A 14181-nucleotide genomic window follows, 5' to 3' on the forward strand; every position below is an offset into this window, starting at 1 on the left:
TTCCTGAAGGGTCTTTTAAAAACTTTATGCCGTCCTTAATATATAGCACCACACCTCCACAAATTTGGTCTATTCTATCATTTCGGTATTTATTTGTTTATAACATTTTCCCACCCGTTGGCAGGCTCAATGTGGCTAACATCAGTCCGTAAAGGCAATCGCCAATCCGGTAAACAAACAAATGAATTATAGTAAGGTGAATAGGAAGGATAGTAATTACAAGGGACGAGGGAAAAGAGGGGAAGGGTAATAGAGTCCATCAGGTCCATAAATTCGTCATGTTCTAGGAATTATGGGTCCATTAGGGTAAGCCTTTCCAAATAAGCTGGTCTTAAGAGATTTTCGGAAGTTCAGATGATCATGAATAGTTTTCACAGACTTAGGTAATGCATCCCATAGTTGAGTGCTAATAAAGGAAAAGGTGGAAGCATAAGTGGATTTATACTTGAGACCATTACGGGTAGGATGATGGAGGTTTAAATATGAACAGGATGATCTGCCAGAATTCCTAGATGGCAGCTTGATAAGGGTATCCACGTAACCTGGTATGGCTTGTATCGCAGTGTCTGGTTGGTTGGTTCTTCTTCCAATAGGTTTTTCAGATGCCCATTATGTCCGTATCTTCATTTAATGCCATACAGTCTAACTTTTCAATCTTATCTTTTGTAGACTTCTGGCATTCATATGCAGACTAGTTAAAGTATGTATTTTTTTTCTAAATTTATATCCACACCCTGCCTAGCAGATGTTGGGGTAATTTGAAATTATTTGTCTCTGTCTGGTTTCACCCTGGTTAAGAACATATTAATATGTATTTAGAAAGTACCAAATTTAATACGAATCAGATAAAATGTTTCTTCACTCAATGTGTAATTACTTTACATCTTGCAGAAGACTGAAAACTTTCCTCTTTGAGAGGTTTCTACCCATTGATGGAGTATGTTAGATTGTAATTGGCCATCAGTGATTTATTATTTACTTCTTATTTGTGCTACTCCTTTCTTACTAGATATTTTGTTTATGGTCTTATTGTAAGCCACATTGATCTCGAGTATGTTTGGGATAATGAGGGGTATACATGTCAAAATAAATAAATGCACATCTATCACAGTAGGTCCCAACCTTTTTTCATGTTGCCCAACACCAAACAGTGGGCTCACTTGTCACAGCACCCATTGCCTTCTCTCCTCCCACTCCCACCCCCATTAAAATTACTCTTTGGCATCCATCCCCTTGCCTTTCTTCCCTTCCCTTCCCTCCTCCCCAGCATCACCTTTGCTTCTTCTCTCAGGACTGCCTGTAATCAAACCAGAAGGGGAATCAGATGATCATCCCTTCTTCCTTCCTGCCACAGGTCCGCCCAGAGACTGAACCGGCGCCGGGGCATGGCTGCTGCCGGCCCTTCCCCCCCAGAATTGTCATCTGCTGTTGCCCCCCGATCGCCGCCGCCCCCCTCCAATTGCCGGTGCTGCCTAAATACCTTGGCTTGCAGGGATCCCGAGGCCCCGCCAGCAGAAGACATCTTCCCCCAGCGCTGACTGTCTGCCCCTGCAGCTGCTTTTCCTCTCAGGGCATGCTAGGTTTCAAAACCAAGCATACATGCCTAAGAGAAAAAGTAGCCAATCAACAATGGGCAGAAGAGCAGTACTGGAGGAAGCTCCGGGTCCTCCCCAGCCTCCAAGGGGGGGCCTGACGCCGGAGTTTTCTCTTTCCTGCTCCTGTTGGGATGCGATCATGCGGGACCCGTCAGGAGCAGGAGAGAGAGAGAGAGAGAGACCTGGGCTTCAAGCCCCCCCCTTGGAGGGCCGGAGAATTTTGCCTCCCCCTTTTGGCGGCCCTATCCTGCCACCTTCTCTTCTGCTGGCTTCTCTTTGAAAGCAAAATTGTGCAGGACTTTGTAGTTTCATGGGACCCATTGTCTTCATGCAATTCCAACTTCAGAGGGAAGCTGGCAGAGAATATAGCGGTTGGTAATATGTGGTTCTTGTCGGGTAACGCAGGGTATGTGGAAGTGAGATCAAAAGTTTCTCAACATCCAGTCCAGCGGCCAGCCTTTTGTTTTTAAAGCAGTGACAGCCATGGGCTGAATTGGTCTGTGATATTGCAGTGCTGGGTCTAATCTGGGTATTGGTGCTAAATATCTGGGACTTCACGGCTGCCAGAAGTTCTGTAGTAGGCCCAGCTGATGTTCAGTGCTGTTACCCAGATGACTGGTGCTGAATCTCGGTGGTGCCCAGATGACTTCTGGACCCCACCCCATCTCTGCCAGACAGTGCCATGGTGGCCAGCACTGTCTGGTTACGTTTTGCTGAATATCTGCTCCTGGTCCACACGGTCCTACTTAACAGGACAGGAACATCTCCTGCCCAGTTAGATAGCGCTGAATATCAACCCCTTTTGCCACTGGTAACAGTGGCTGACCTGTTCTTTTGCTATCTGCAGTGAGAGAAAGTTTGTGACAGACCTGAGGCCTCCCCCACGGTGCACAGTTGGGAAACTCTGTACTAACATAGGCCCACACCTCTCAAATCACATCCCACTATGCCCTTCCACACAGCCTTACCTATCTCTAACACCTTACCACAATTATGCTTCTCATACACTCCACTCATACGTCGTCCCAGCAAATCCACCTTTCACAGTCATCTCCCACACCATCCGAATAAGCATGACCAAACACTGAGGTATTCCCCTGATATTTATCATTGTTGATATTTCTGTGTGTGTGTAGCCCACTTTTCCTTGTTGCTTTGTAGAGTTAGTCTACACCAGAATATTTTGTGGTAATTCAACAAATTAGGATGACACTTCTGTGGGGAAAGGAGCATTTTGAATTGTGTTTGCCAACATTTTGCAGTCTCCCTCGCATAATCATCACCATCCCACCTAAGACCATACACACAAAGTCATATTCTGAGCAGCTTCTCATTAGCTCATGGTTGGAAGAAGTGAGAAAATCTTCCTGAAGGGCAGCATGTAATCGGTATGTAATGCGAAAACCCCTGACGTGCACTTCTACAAATCTGTGGGAGAGCATTCCTGAAGGCTTTCCTCTGCATGCTTTCTTCACTTTTTATAATAGGTTAATTTCCTTTCAGATAAAGGTATTTTTCTAACAGTTGGGTTGAAGCGATACATTTAGTAGGCTAATGAGTGTTTTTAGACACAGGACTTTGCAGCAACACAGGTCTCTTCCTCAGGGCACATTTATTCTTTCTGTATAAACCTATTCGTCATATGATGTTGAATCAACCCATCTGACTATTGTTTTGTTCAGCTTTATAAATACTGCTTATTGAGTCCTAAAATATACAGTTTTGTTGTTTGAAAAGGGAGGGGGGGGGGGGTTGGGGCTTCAGGTACCTCTGTAGAATGTTCCTTCATAAATTCTGAATTCTCTGACTGGATTAATTAAACAGGCAGCCCCGACTTTAGTACTGCACTATCGACAGGCGCACACAGTATGAGGTTCTAATTTTAAATGTCATTAAGTCTATTGCCTGCTTTCATGTCTAAGTGTTTTTTTTTTTTTTTTTTACAATGTTGGCATTTTCAGGTATCTTTTGTGGCTCCTGTTTATTTACACATTACACTTTGTTAGACCATCTCAGGCTCTTTACATCCTTGTGCAATTTCGTGGATCCTTCTTTTCACTGCACTAGCAGCGAATAGATAACATATTGAAAACGTGAATATAGCAGACTTGTGAAGTGGTAACAGCATTCTACACTATGCAGATTTGGGGCACATCTGATCAACATCTGGGTTCAGAGGAAGCTAGATGATTATATAAGTATACCGCCTGCTGTCAGCAGAGGGCAAGATGTAATTGGAAAATCTTTACACTGCCAATGAGAATAAGAAAGCATGCCTACTTTAAGCCAAAGATAATTAGTATGCATGTAACATAGTAGATGACGGCAGAAAAACACCTGCACGGTCCATCCAGTCTGCCCAACAAGACAACTCATGTGTGCTACTTTTTGTGTATACCCTACTTTGATTTGTACCTGTGCTCTTCAGGGCACAGACCATATAAGTCTGCTCAGCACTATCCCTGCCTCCCAACCACCAGCCCCGCCTCCCAACCACCAGCTCTGGCACAGACCGTATAAGTCTGCCCAGCACTATCCCCGCCTCCCGCCACCGGCTCTGGCACAGACCGTATAAGTCTGCCCAGCACTATCCCTGCCTCCCAACCTCCAGTCCTGCCTCCCACCACTGGCTCTGGCACAGACCGTATAAGTCTGCCCCGCACTATCCCCGCCTCCCAACCTCCAGCCCCGCCTCCCACTACCGGCTCTGCTATCCAATCTCGGTTAAGCTCCTGAGGATCCTCCTGAGGATCCATGTAAGATAGGGATCTCAAACCAGTGGGGTTTTCAGGCCACCCCTAATGAATGTATGCATGAGAGAGATTTGCATTCCTACTGCTTCTGTTGTAAGCAAATCTTTCTTCCATATTTCATTTAGGGGTATTTTTAAAACTCCATCTAATTTGTGGCCCTTGGGAGACCAGAGTTTAGACCGCTGCTGTAAGCTGTAGATTACATTCCAGCCACAGCTTCATAGTGGTCTAACCAGTGGTGGATCTGAGAAGGTGACTAACCCAGAGCTCTAGTGATATGCTATTTCCAGATATAATAATTGCACCTTGGATCAATCTCATTGGCCAAAGTGTAAACTGATTGCTAGTAAACTCCTATTGCAATGGCAAAATAGTAGATCTCCAGCAATGTCAATGTTAAAAACTTCCAATGTGACTGAGATCTAAAGATGAACCCTAGTATCAGGGCTTTTTTTGAGGGAGGGGTACTGAGTACCAGCACCGTTTCCATTGTCTGCTAAAATTGACTCATGGACCCCAAGTTTTAATAAGAGCTCAGGCTCTACACAGCAATTCTGCCTTGTCATAGATTGTGTGACTGGTTGCAGGGGGCCTGGCTGTTGTGGAGTGGATCCCTCGGTGACCACCCCACCCTTGAAGGGTGGCCTTGCAATTTGAGTACAGGCACCTTTTCCGTTATCTGCTAAAATTGACCCATGGTCCCCAACTTTTAATGACAGACCTCAGGCTCTACACAGCAATTCTGCCTTGTCATAGATTGTGTGACTGGTTGCAGGGGGCCTGGCTGTTGTGGAGTGGATCCCTCGGTGACCACCCCACCCTTGAAGGGTGGCCTTGCAATTTGAGTACAGGCACCTTTTCCGTTATCTGCTAAAATTGACCCATGGTCCCCAACTTTTAATGACAGACCTCAGGCTCTACACAGCAATTCTGCCTTGTCATAGATTGTGTGACTGGTTGCAGGGGGCCTGGCTGTTGTGGAGTGGATCCCTCGGTGACCACCCCACCCTTGAAGGGTGGCCTTGCAATTTGAGTACAGGCACCTTTTCCGTTATCTGCTAAAATTGACCCATGGTCCCCAACTTTTAATGACAGACCTCAGGCTCTACACACCAATTCTGCCTTGTCATAGATTGTGTGACTGGTTGCAGGGGCCTGGCTGTTGTGGAGTGGATCCCTCGGTGACCACCCCACCCTTGAAGGGTGGCCTTGCAATTTGAGTACAGGCACCTTTTCCGTTATCTGCTAAAATTGACCCATGGTCCCCAACTTTTAATGACAGACCTCAGGCTCTACACAGCAATTCTGCCTTGTCATAGATTGTGTGACTGGTTGCAGGGGCCTGGCTGTTGTGGAGTGGATCCCTCGGTGACCACCCCACCCTTGAAGGGTGGCCTTGCAATTTGAGTACAGGCACCTTTTCCGTTATCTGCTAAAATTGACCCATGGTCCCCAACTTTTAATGACAGACCTCAGGCTCTACACAGCAATTCTGCCTTGTCATAGATTGTGTGACTGGTTGCAGGGGGCCTGGCTGTTGTGGAGTGGATCCCTCGGTGACCACCCCACCCTTGAAGGGTGGCCTTGCAATTTGAGTACAGGCACCTTTTCCGTTATCTGCTAAAATTGACCCATGGTCCCCAACTTTTAATGACAGACCTCAGGCTCTACACAGCAATTCTGCCTTGTCATAGATTGTGTGACTGGTTGCAGGGGCCTGGCTGTTGTGGAGTGGATCCCTCGGTGACCACCCCACCCTTGAAGGGTGGCCTTGCAATTTGAGTACAGGCACCTTTTCCGTTATCTGCTAAAATTGACCCATGGTCCCCAACTTTTAATGACAGACCTCAGGCTCTACACAGCAATTCTGCCTTGTCATAGATTGTGTGACTGGTTGCAGGGGGCCTGGCTGTTGTGGAGTGGATCCCTCGGTGACCACCCCACCCTTGAAGGGTGGCCTTGCAATTTGAGTACAGGCACCTTTTCCGTTATCTGCTAAAATTGACCCATGGCCCCCAAATTTTAATGAAAGACCTCAGGCTCTACACACCAATTCTGCCTTGTCATAGATTGTGTGACTGGTTGCAGGGGGCCTGGCTGTTGTGGAGTGGATCCCTTGGTGACCACCCCACCCTTGAAGGGTGGCCTTGCAATTTGAGTACAGGCACCTTTTCCGTTATCTGCTAAAATTGACCCATGGTCCCCAAATTTTAATGAAAGACCTCAGGCTCTACACACCAATTCTGCCTTGTCATAGATTGTGTGACTGGTTGCAGGGGGCCTGGCTGTTGTGGAGTGGATCCCTTGGTGACCACCCCACCCTTGAAGGGTGGCCTTGCAATTTGAGTACAGGCACCTTTTCCGTTATCTGCTAAAATTGACCCATGGTCCCCAACTTTTAATGACAGACCTCAGGCTCTACACAGCAATTCTGCCTTGTCATAGATTGTGTGACTGGTTGCAGGGGGCCTGGCTGTTGTGGAGTGGATCCCTCGGTGACCACCCCACCCTTGAAGGGTGGCCTTGCAATTTGAGTACAGGCACCTTTTCCGTTATCTGCTAAAATTGACCCATGGTCCCCAAATTTTAATGAAAGACCTCAGGCTCTACACACCAATTCTGCCTTGTCATAGATTGTGTGACTGGTTGCAGGGGCCTGGCTGTTGTGTCGTGGGTTCCACAGTGACCACCCCACCCTTGAAGGGTGGCTCAAGGGTAATTCATCTTCACATAAATCTTGTTTGCACCTATGTTTTATCAAGGATATACCCCCTGAAAGCTCATGACTATCTTAACTATGTCTCTAAAATTTATAAAATAAACAGGAGTCCCAAACTTTTAGAGGCTCCATTACTCAATGTTAAGCCAGTCCTATCTTGCTGACACAAACTTTGCAGTCAAGATGGCTTCAGTGTCTGATCTCTCAGTATTTAAACTATCAGCTGATTTCACTATCTACCAATCACAGAAGACTGTCAGAGTAACGATGCCCACTCTAGTTCATCGTTTAATCCCTTAGGAACTACTGATCTTAACAAAAATATCCACTGTTGTTCTTTACAATTTAGTGTTTTTTTTTTCCAATTGACCACCCTCCCACCCTTCACAGACCAGGTCTATTACTCACCATTTAATGTCTTGTGTGGTATATTGCTTTTCTAACCATGCCTGTGGAGGTGGGCCCTTACAAGGAATATGAGGTTCAGACCATCCTGGACTTCAGGGGAGTACGTGGCCACTTTGCAGTACTACCTTATTGCCTGGAAGAGCTATGGACCTGAGGACAATTCTTGGAAAACTGCTACCCAGGTCCATACCCCAGCTCTGGTATGCTGCTTTCATCATTGCTACCCATGGAAACTTGGATTCACTGTGGGGACTACAGGGACGCTGGGGGGGGGGAGGGTGCTATCACGGCCACCCCTGTCCTTCCGCTTGTGGTGTGGAGGGCCCCACAATTCACCCGCCGCTGATCGCTGGAACTGCTGCCAGAATGGGATCGGACGCAGATGGATTCTTGCACATTGACATGCGCATGTATCGCTGTGCACCAGAATGGTAGGGCTCAACTGGGTGCCCCAGACAACGTCACTTTTGGGCGCTACTTTAGCTCAGCTTTAGTCATGCTTCCGCCAAGCTTCTCCCTAACGTCGGCCCTTCCTCTTCATTCCTGCCAGGTCCTGCTCCTGTGTCCAGCCCGCAGTGCCTCACTGCTCAGCTTCCGGTGACTCATCAGTTGTTGCCTGGAACTGCCCTGCTCTTTGGAGTAGAGCTCATATGATGGCCCAAGGGCTTACTAGGACATAACAAAGGCTCCCAGAGACTTATACATCTGTGCCCAACATCGCCATGTTACGCCTTGAAATGGCTGCGTGTGGAGCTAAGTTACCAGCAGGTGAAAAATTACAAACTTCACCACTTCAGCTCCAACAGATAAGGCTAAAAGCACCAGCTGGTGGAAAATTACAAGTTTCACCACGTCCGGTCCAACAGATAACAAGGTTAAAAGCAATGCTCTGTTTGTGCATTGCTTTTAACCTTCTTATCTGTTGGACCAGACGTGGTGAAATTTGTAATTTTCCACCAGCTGGTAACTTGGCCATGTTTCGCCTGGGCTATGTCAGGCAAAGATGTGTAAATCTCTGGGGGCCTTTGGATTTTAAATAAAGACTGTTTATCTTCTTATTTCATCTGCCTCTTGCTTTTATCCTTCACGTTGGATTTGGTGGAACATTTGCCTTGTTGTTTTCTCACCCTAAACACAAAGGAATCCTGTATGGAAGGCACGGAACTGAACAAGCTTAGCGGTGATTGGATGGCAACACAGTAATTGAGAAGCAAAGCCAGTGCTGGGAGACTTCTATGGTCTGTGCCCTGATCGTGGCTGGACAGATTCATCTTCAGTTGTTGGAGAACAAGGCCAGTGTTGGGCAGACTTCTGTGGTCTGTGCCCTGATTGTGGCTGGACAGATTCATCTTCAGTTGTTGGAGAACAAGGCCAGTGTTGGGCAGACTTCTGTGGTCTGTGCCCTGATCATGGCTGGACAGATTCATCTTCAGTTGTTGGAGAACAAGGCTAGTGTTGGGCAGACTTCTATGCTCTGTGCCCTGATCATGGCTGGACAGATTCATCTTCAGTTGTTGGAGAACAAGGCCAGTGTTGGGCAGACTTCTGTGGTCTGTGCCCTGATCGTGGCTGGACAGATTCATCTTCAGTTGTTGGAGAACAAGGCCAGTGTTGGGCAGACTTCTGTGGTCTGTGCCCTGATCATGGCTGGACAGATTCATCTTCAGTTGTTGGAGAACAAGGCCAGTGTTGGGCAGACTTCTGTGGTCTGTGCCCTGATCATGGCTGGACAGATTCATCTTCAGTTGTTGGAGAACAAGGCCAGTGTTGGGCAGACTTCTGTGGTCTCTGCCCTGATCATGGCTGGACAGATTCATCTTCAGTTGTTGGAGAACAAGGCCAGTGTTGGGCAGACTTCTGTGGTCTCTGCCCTGATTGTGGCTGGAGAAGATTTGGATGTGCTAGAGTGGGGCTTCGATGACAGCTTCAGTAGTTGGAGAATAAGGCTAGTGCTGGGAAGACTTCTATGGTCTGAGCCTTGAAAATGGCAAGAAGAAATCAATACCAAGTATGCATATATAATATCACACCATACGTTATGCTATAAGTTAATCTTGTTAATTGACCCAAAAGATTTTTTTAAACAAATGCGGGGACTTAAATATAGCAAAAGTACATAAAGTGTCCCAAACATTGATATTGTAGCAGGAAATAAGTTAATCTTGGGCATACTGGATGGGCTATATACAGGTCTTTATCTGCCGTCATCTACTATGTAAGGAAAGTAACTTAGCTTTAAATGAAAAGATGTGAGCTAAATCCAAAACTTAAAAAAAAAAAAAGATATGACAAGGCAAACATAGATGGTAAGGAATCTTCTGTGGCTGGAACCATGTTGGAGTTAATAGGTACTGTAAGAAAAATTTGTTTTGCCTTTTATATTTTACGTTTTTCATGTTAACTCTTATTGAATTGTCAGTGTTTTAAGATTCAGAACTTGGCTGACTCTTGCCCTTGCACATTCTATCACCTTTGGAAAGAAGGACAGCTTGTGCCCATCTCTTACTTTCTGGGGCAACCATTAAGCAGGCCCAGCAGGGGTGGCTCAAAGTCTCTGCTTTCTTTTCATGTATAATGACAGGGTTGTATACAGTAGCTTTGGAAGCAACAGGTGCGAAAGAGAAGGGGAAAAAGGCCAGTTATTTTTTCCTGCTCTTTCTTACAACAAGCCTGTTAGAATGAACTTTTACATTTTTGACAATTTCGTACAGAATACATGTATTTGATTTTTAAAGCACCTGGGAAAATATTACACACTAACAGTGCCCTACCCACCGCGACCTCACACACACAAAACAAACAGACTTTGATGTTGCATTTAATGACAATATATAAGTTGCATTCTGTTAACGTTCTATCTCTGACAGGATTGAAAGTAGGTATTGATGTCAACTCTATAGCGTTTAATAATTTTTTTCCAGTTACAAATGATTAATCCCCGGCATTATTGGTGTATTCATAGCATTTGATTTTATTTTATTTTTTTTAATCCTGAAAGGGACTGATTTCTATTACTGCTGGAACACTGTCTTACTTATTGTGCATTTAAAATGCGTGGTGCAATTAAGCAGTAAAAGGAACATTATTACATTTGATTTTCAAGTGTGCACTCTTCTGACAGACCTTTTCCTCCGTATCTAGAGTGGTGCAATTTTAATCTGCAAATTCAGATGTTTACAATGATTAAGCTCTGTATACATCTAACTACGTTGGCCAACTTACTGACAATTTAAATATTTAAAAAAAAAAAAAGACAAATTAGCAGTGTCTGTCATCAAAAAAGAGGATCAGACATAGATAATGGGATATGTCATTATCTTATGCATGCTAAATAGGCATTTTGCTTAGTTTGAGGACACGCCTCACCAAAACAGGTTGTGGCGAGTTACAATTCAGAGAAAACATAATAAGCATTTGATATACAAAATATCAACGTTAAACTAAAATACACATAGTGGCCTAGTGGTTAGGGTGGTGGACTCTGGTCCTGGGGAACTGAGGAACTGAGTTCCCACTTCAGGCACAGGCAGCGTGACCCTGGGCAAGTCACTTAACCCTCCATTGCCCCATGTAAGCCGCATTGAGCCTGCCATGAGTGGGAAAGCGCAGGGTACAAATGTAACAAAAATAAAATAGATACTATTGGAGATTCTACATGGAATGTTGCTACTATTGGAGATTCTACATGGAATGTTGCTATTCCACTAGCAACATTCCATGTAGAAGGCTGCGCAGGCTTCTGTTTCTGTGAGTCTGACGTCGTCAGACTGACAGAAGCAGAAGCCTGCGCAGCCACATTGGGGATCTGCAAGGGCCGACTTCTACATGGAATGTTGCTAGTGGAATAGCAACATTCCATGTAGAATCTCAAATAATAGCAACAGTGGAGGAGTGGTCTAGTGGTTAGGGTGGTGGACTTTGGTCCTGGGGAACTGAGGAACTGAGTTGGATTCCCACTTCAGGCACAGGCAGCTCCTTGTGACTCTGGGCAAGTCACTTAACCCTCCATTGCCCCAGGTACAAATAAGTACCTGTATACAATATGGTGGCAGAGCAGGTGGGGGGAAGAGGGGTTGGGGTTGGGAGGCAAGGATAGGGGAGGGCAGACTTTTTTATACGGTCTGTGCCAGAGCCGGTGATGGAAGGTAGGACAGGTGGTTGGGAGGCAGGAAAAACTGCTGGGCAGACTTATACGGTCTGTGCCCTGAGAAAGACAGGTACAAATCAAGGTAAGGTATACACATGAGTTTATCTTGGGCAGACTGGATGGACCATGCAGGTCTTTTTCTGCTGTCATCTACTATGTTACTATGTTATGTAAGCCGCATTGAGCCTGCCATGAGTGGGAAAGCGGGGGGTACAAATGTAACAAAAAAAAAAAAAATTGCCCGCCTTTCAATAGGCAACCAGTGTAATTCTCTTGGGAGAGATAGAAATGGGTGTCGGTGGAACAGTACTTCCCTAGTTCAGATCCTATCTATCAGACAGACAACAGTCCATATTGTTCAGCAGCACCTCATCACCACCAAGGACACTGACCTCTGGGGTACCACAAGAATTGATACTGTTGCCTATTTTGTTCAATGTCTACCTCAAGCCTTCGTTGAGCGTCCCCTAGTCTTCCAGTGAGCGAGACCTGCTACCTTTCTGTGCCTTCCTGTGTACAGGTTTTCTGACACCAGCCTGTCTCACCCAGCGATGAGTTGCAGAATTATTTCCAGGGCAGTGCCACAAAATCTGCATTTGTCTATTTTACTGGGGATTTTTTTCTTTTGTTTGTTTGTTTGCTGGTTGTGAAACATCACTATCCTGTGCTGCTTATCAACCTGTCATCTTTAGGTTTGAATTCAGCTCTTTAACCATTCATATCACGCGTCAGGTTTAGATGTAAATCTGTATTTCCTTCTTGGTGAAGTGTCTACAAATGGTTAACTTAGCACACGCCAAGGCAGAAACACACTTGACTCCTATAACAGAGTATCTTAGAACTTCTCAGTCTCCCGAATTCACTGCTGTCGCTTGCTCACCAGTAAGATTGATGTGATGGTGCCAGATGTCAAAAGTCTTATGTTGTGATTTTGCAGCTGAAGTTTATAGTAGAGTTTGCTACTTATTCTCTTAGAGCCTAGACTGTTGTGACACTAGATGTGACCTGGCTTATGTTGTATGGTGGGACTTGAATATTGCTTCTTTTTCTCCAACAGAGCCATCAAGAATGGGAAGGGACTGCACAGCAAAAAGGAGGTTCCCATCCATCGTGTAGCCGATATTTCTGGGGTAGGCAGCTGTTTATTTAAATGGTTTATAAATCACTTCCCTGAGCCTGAAATCAACACCCACACAAACTGATGAAAACTAAGTACCTTAACCATCTCTACAGTATGCAATACACGAATGATGGGAAATGGGACTTGACATACTGCCTTTCTGAGGTTTTTGCAACTACATTCAAAGCGGTTTACATATATTCAGGAACTTATTTTGTACCAGGGGCAATGGAGGGTTAAGTGACTTGCCCAGGGTCACAAGGAGCTGCAGTGGGAATCGAACTCAGTTCCCCAAGATCAAAGTCCACTGCCCTAACCTCTAGGCTACTCCTCCAACTACACACCCGCTCTGTTTGTGATGCCAGATTTTATATAAACCCTGTTGACCTCCAGCCTTGATACACAATACCCTCCAGATAGTCAACTTGGGGCCTCTTCTAAAGCCCTGGCAATGCCGACGAAGCCCATTCATAGTGAATGAGCTTTGTCAGCATTACTGCATCAGGGACCACTAGCACGGTTTGATAAGAGGCCATTGGTGAAAAAAGAAAAGTGTTTATTTTTCCCCTGTTCTTTAAAGAGCATGTAGTTTTTTTTTTCTCACGTCTGATCATCCCTGGCAAACTGTTCCACAGAAAAAGCCTCAATACACACACATTGCGTTCCTCTTTTTGGCAGTGGGAACACACAGCAGCTCACACTAATGTAAATGTCGTCCTGCTTGGTACTGGCCAAGTTTCTCCTCCAAGTAAAATAGACCATTATTCCTCAGGGCACAAAAAAAGGAAAGAAATTAGTTCTGACTTGTCAGTGAATGATGAAAGGACATTAGAGGGCTGCCGAAATGCATATTGGACAATTTTATAAATGTCCTTGTTGCTGCTTTCTGGGCTAACTGCAGCCTTTGCGTGAGCCTTAAATGATAGACCCATGTATGAAATGGCCGTTACAATCCATTTGGAACACCAAGGTCCATATCACCATCCTCAATGATTTAGCATCTAATTAGGGCTTTAGCTGTTTTATCATTTGTTGCTTCAAAAAGGGCAAAAAAAAAGGGTTTGGGTGTGATAATCCCAACACGTAGTTCCAAAGGAAGGTGGCGGTCCAACAAAACCCCCGATCGCTAATGGTGGAAGATGGAGCATTTTGATTTGTTTTATTGACTTGATTTGTGTCCCCATGTGGATATGCATCGAAGCATAGTAGAATACATAAAATGCATCGTGTAAAATAAATTGGGTGGCAAACATGCACTTCCTGTATATATTAGGGCATCTTTCATTCTATTTTTGCTTCTGGAAACAATTAAGTCTCCTTTATTTTCTAAATTTCTGATATGAATTTCGGAATTCTTGTTGTGTTTAGTTATTAGGTAATTATTGTATTTACCTATTATAGTTTTCTTTTGTTAACCTACTCTGAACCTAGTTTTAGGG

General features: G+C 45.1%; 1 protein-coding gene across 1 annotated transcript in view; it reads left to right on the forward strand.

Moving 5' to 3' along the window:
* SND1 (staphylococcal nuclease and tudor domain containing 1) overlaps positions 1 to 14181 on the forward strand; it is a 1412868-nt gene that overhangs the window by 432429 nt on the left and 966258 nt on the right. The window contains exon 14 of the mRNA XM_030217129.1: positions 12680 to 12752. Within this exon, the coding sequence (XP_030072989.1) occupies positions 12680 to 12752 (73 nt within the window). The remainder of the gene's footprint in view (positions 1 to 12679; positions 12753 to 14181) is intronic.

Source organism: Microcaecilia unicolor, chromosome 10, assembly GCF_901765095.1.
Source record: "Microcaecilia unicolor chromosome 10, aMicUni1.1, whole genome shotgun sequence".
Lineage (NCBI taxonomy): Eukaryota > Metazoa > Chordata > Amphibia > Gymnophiona > Siphonopidae > Microcaecilia > Microcaecilia unicolor.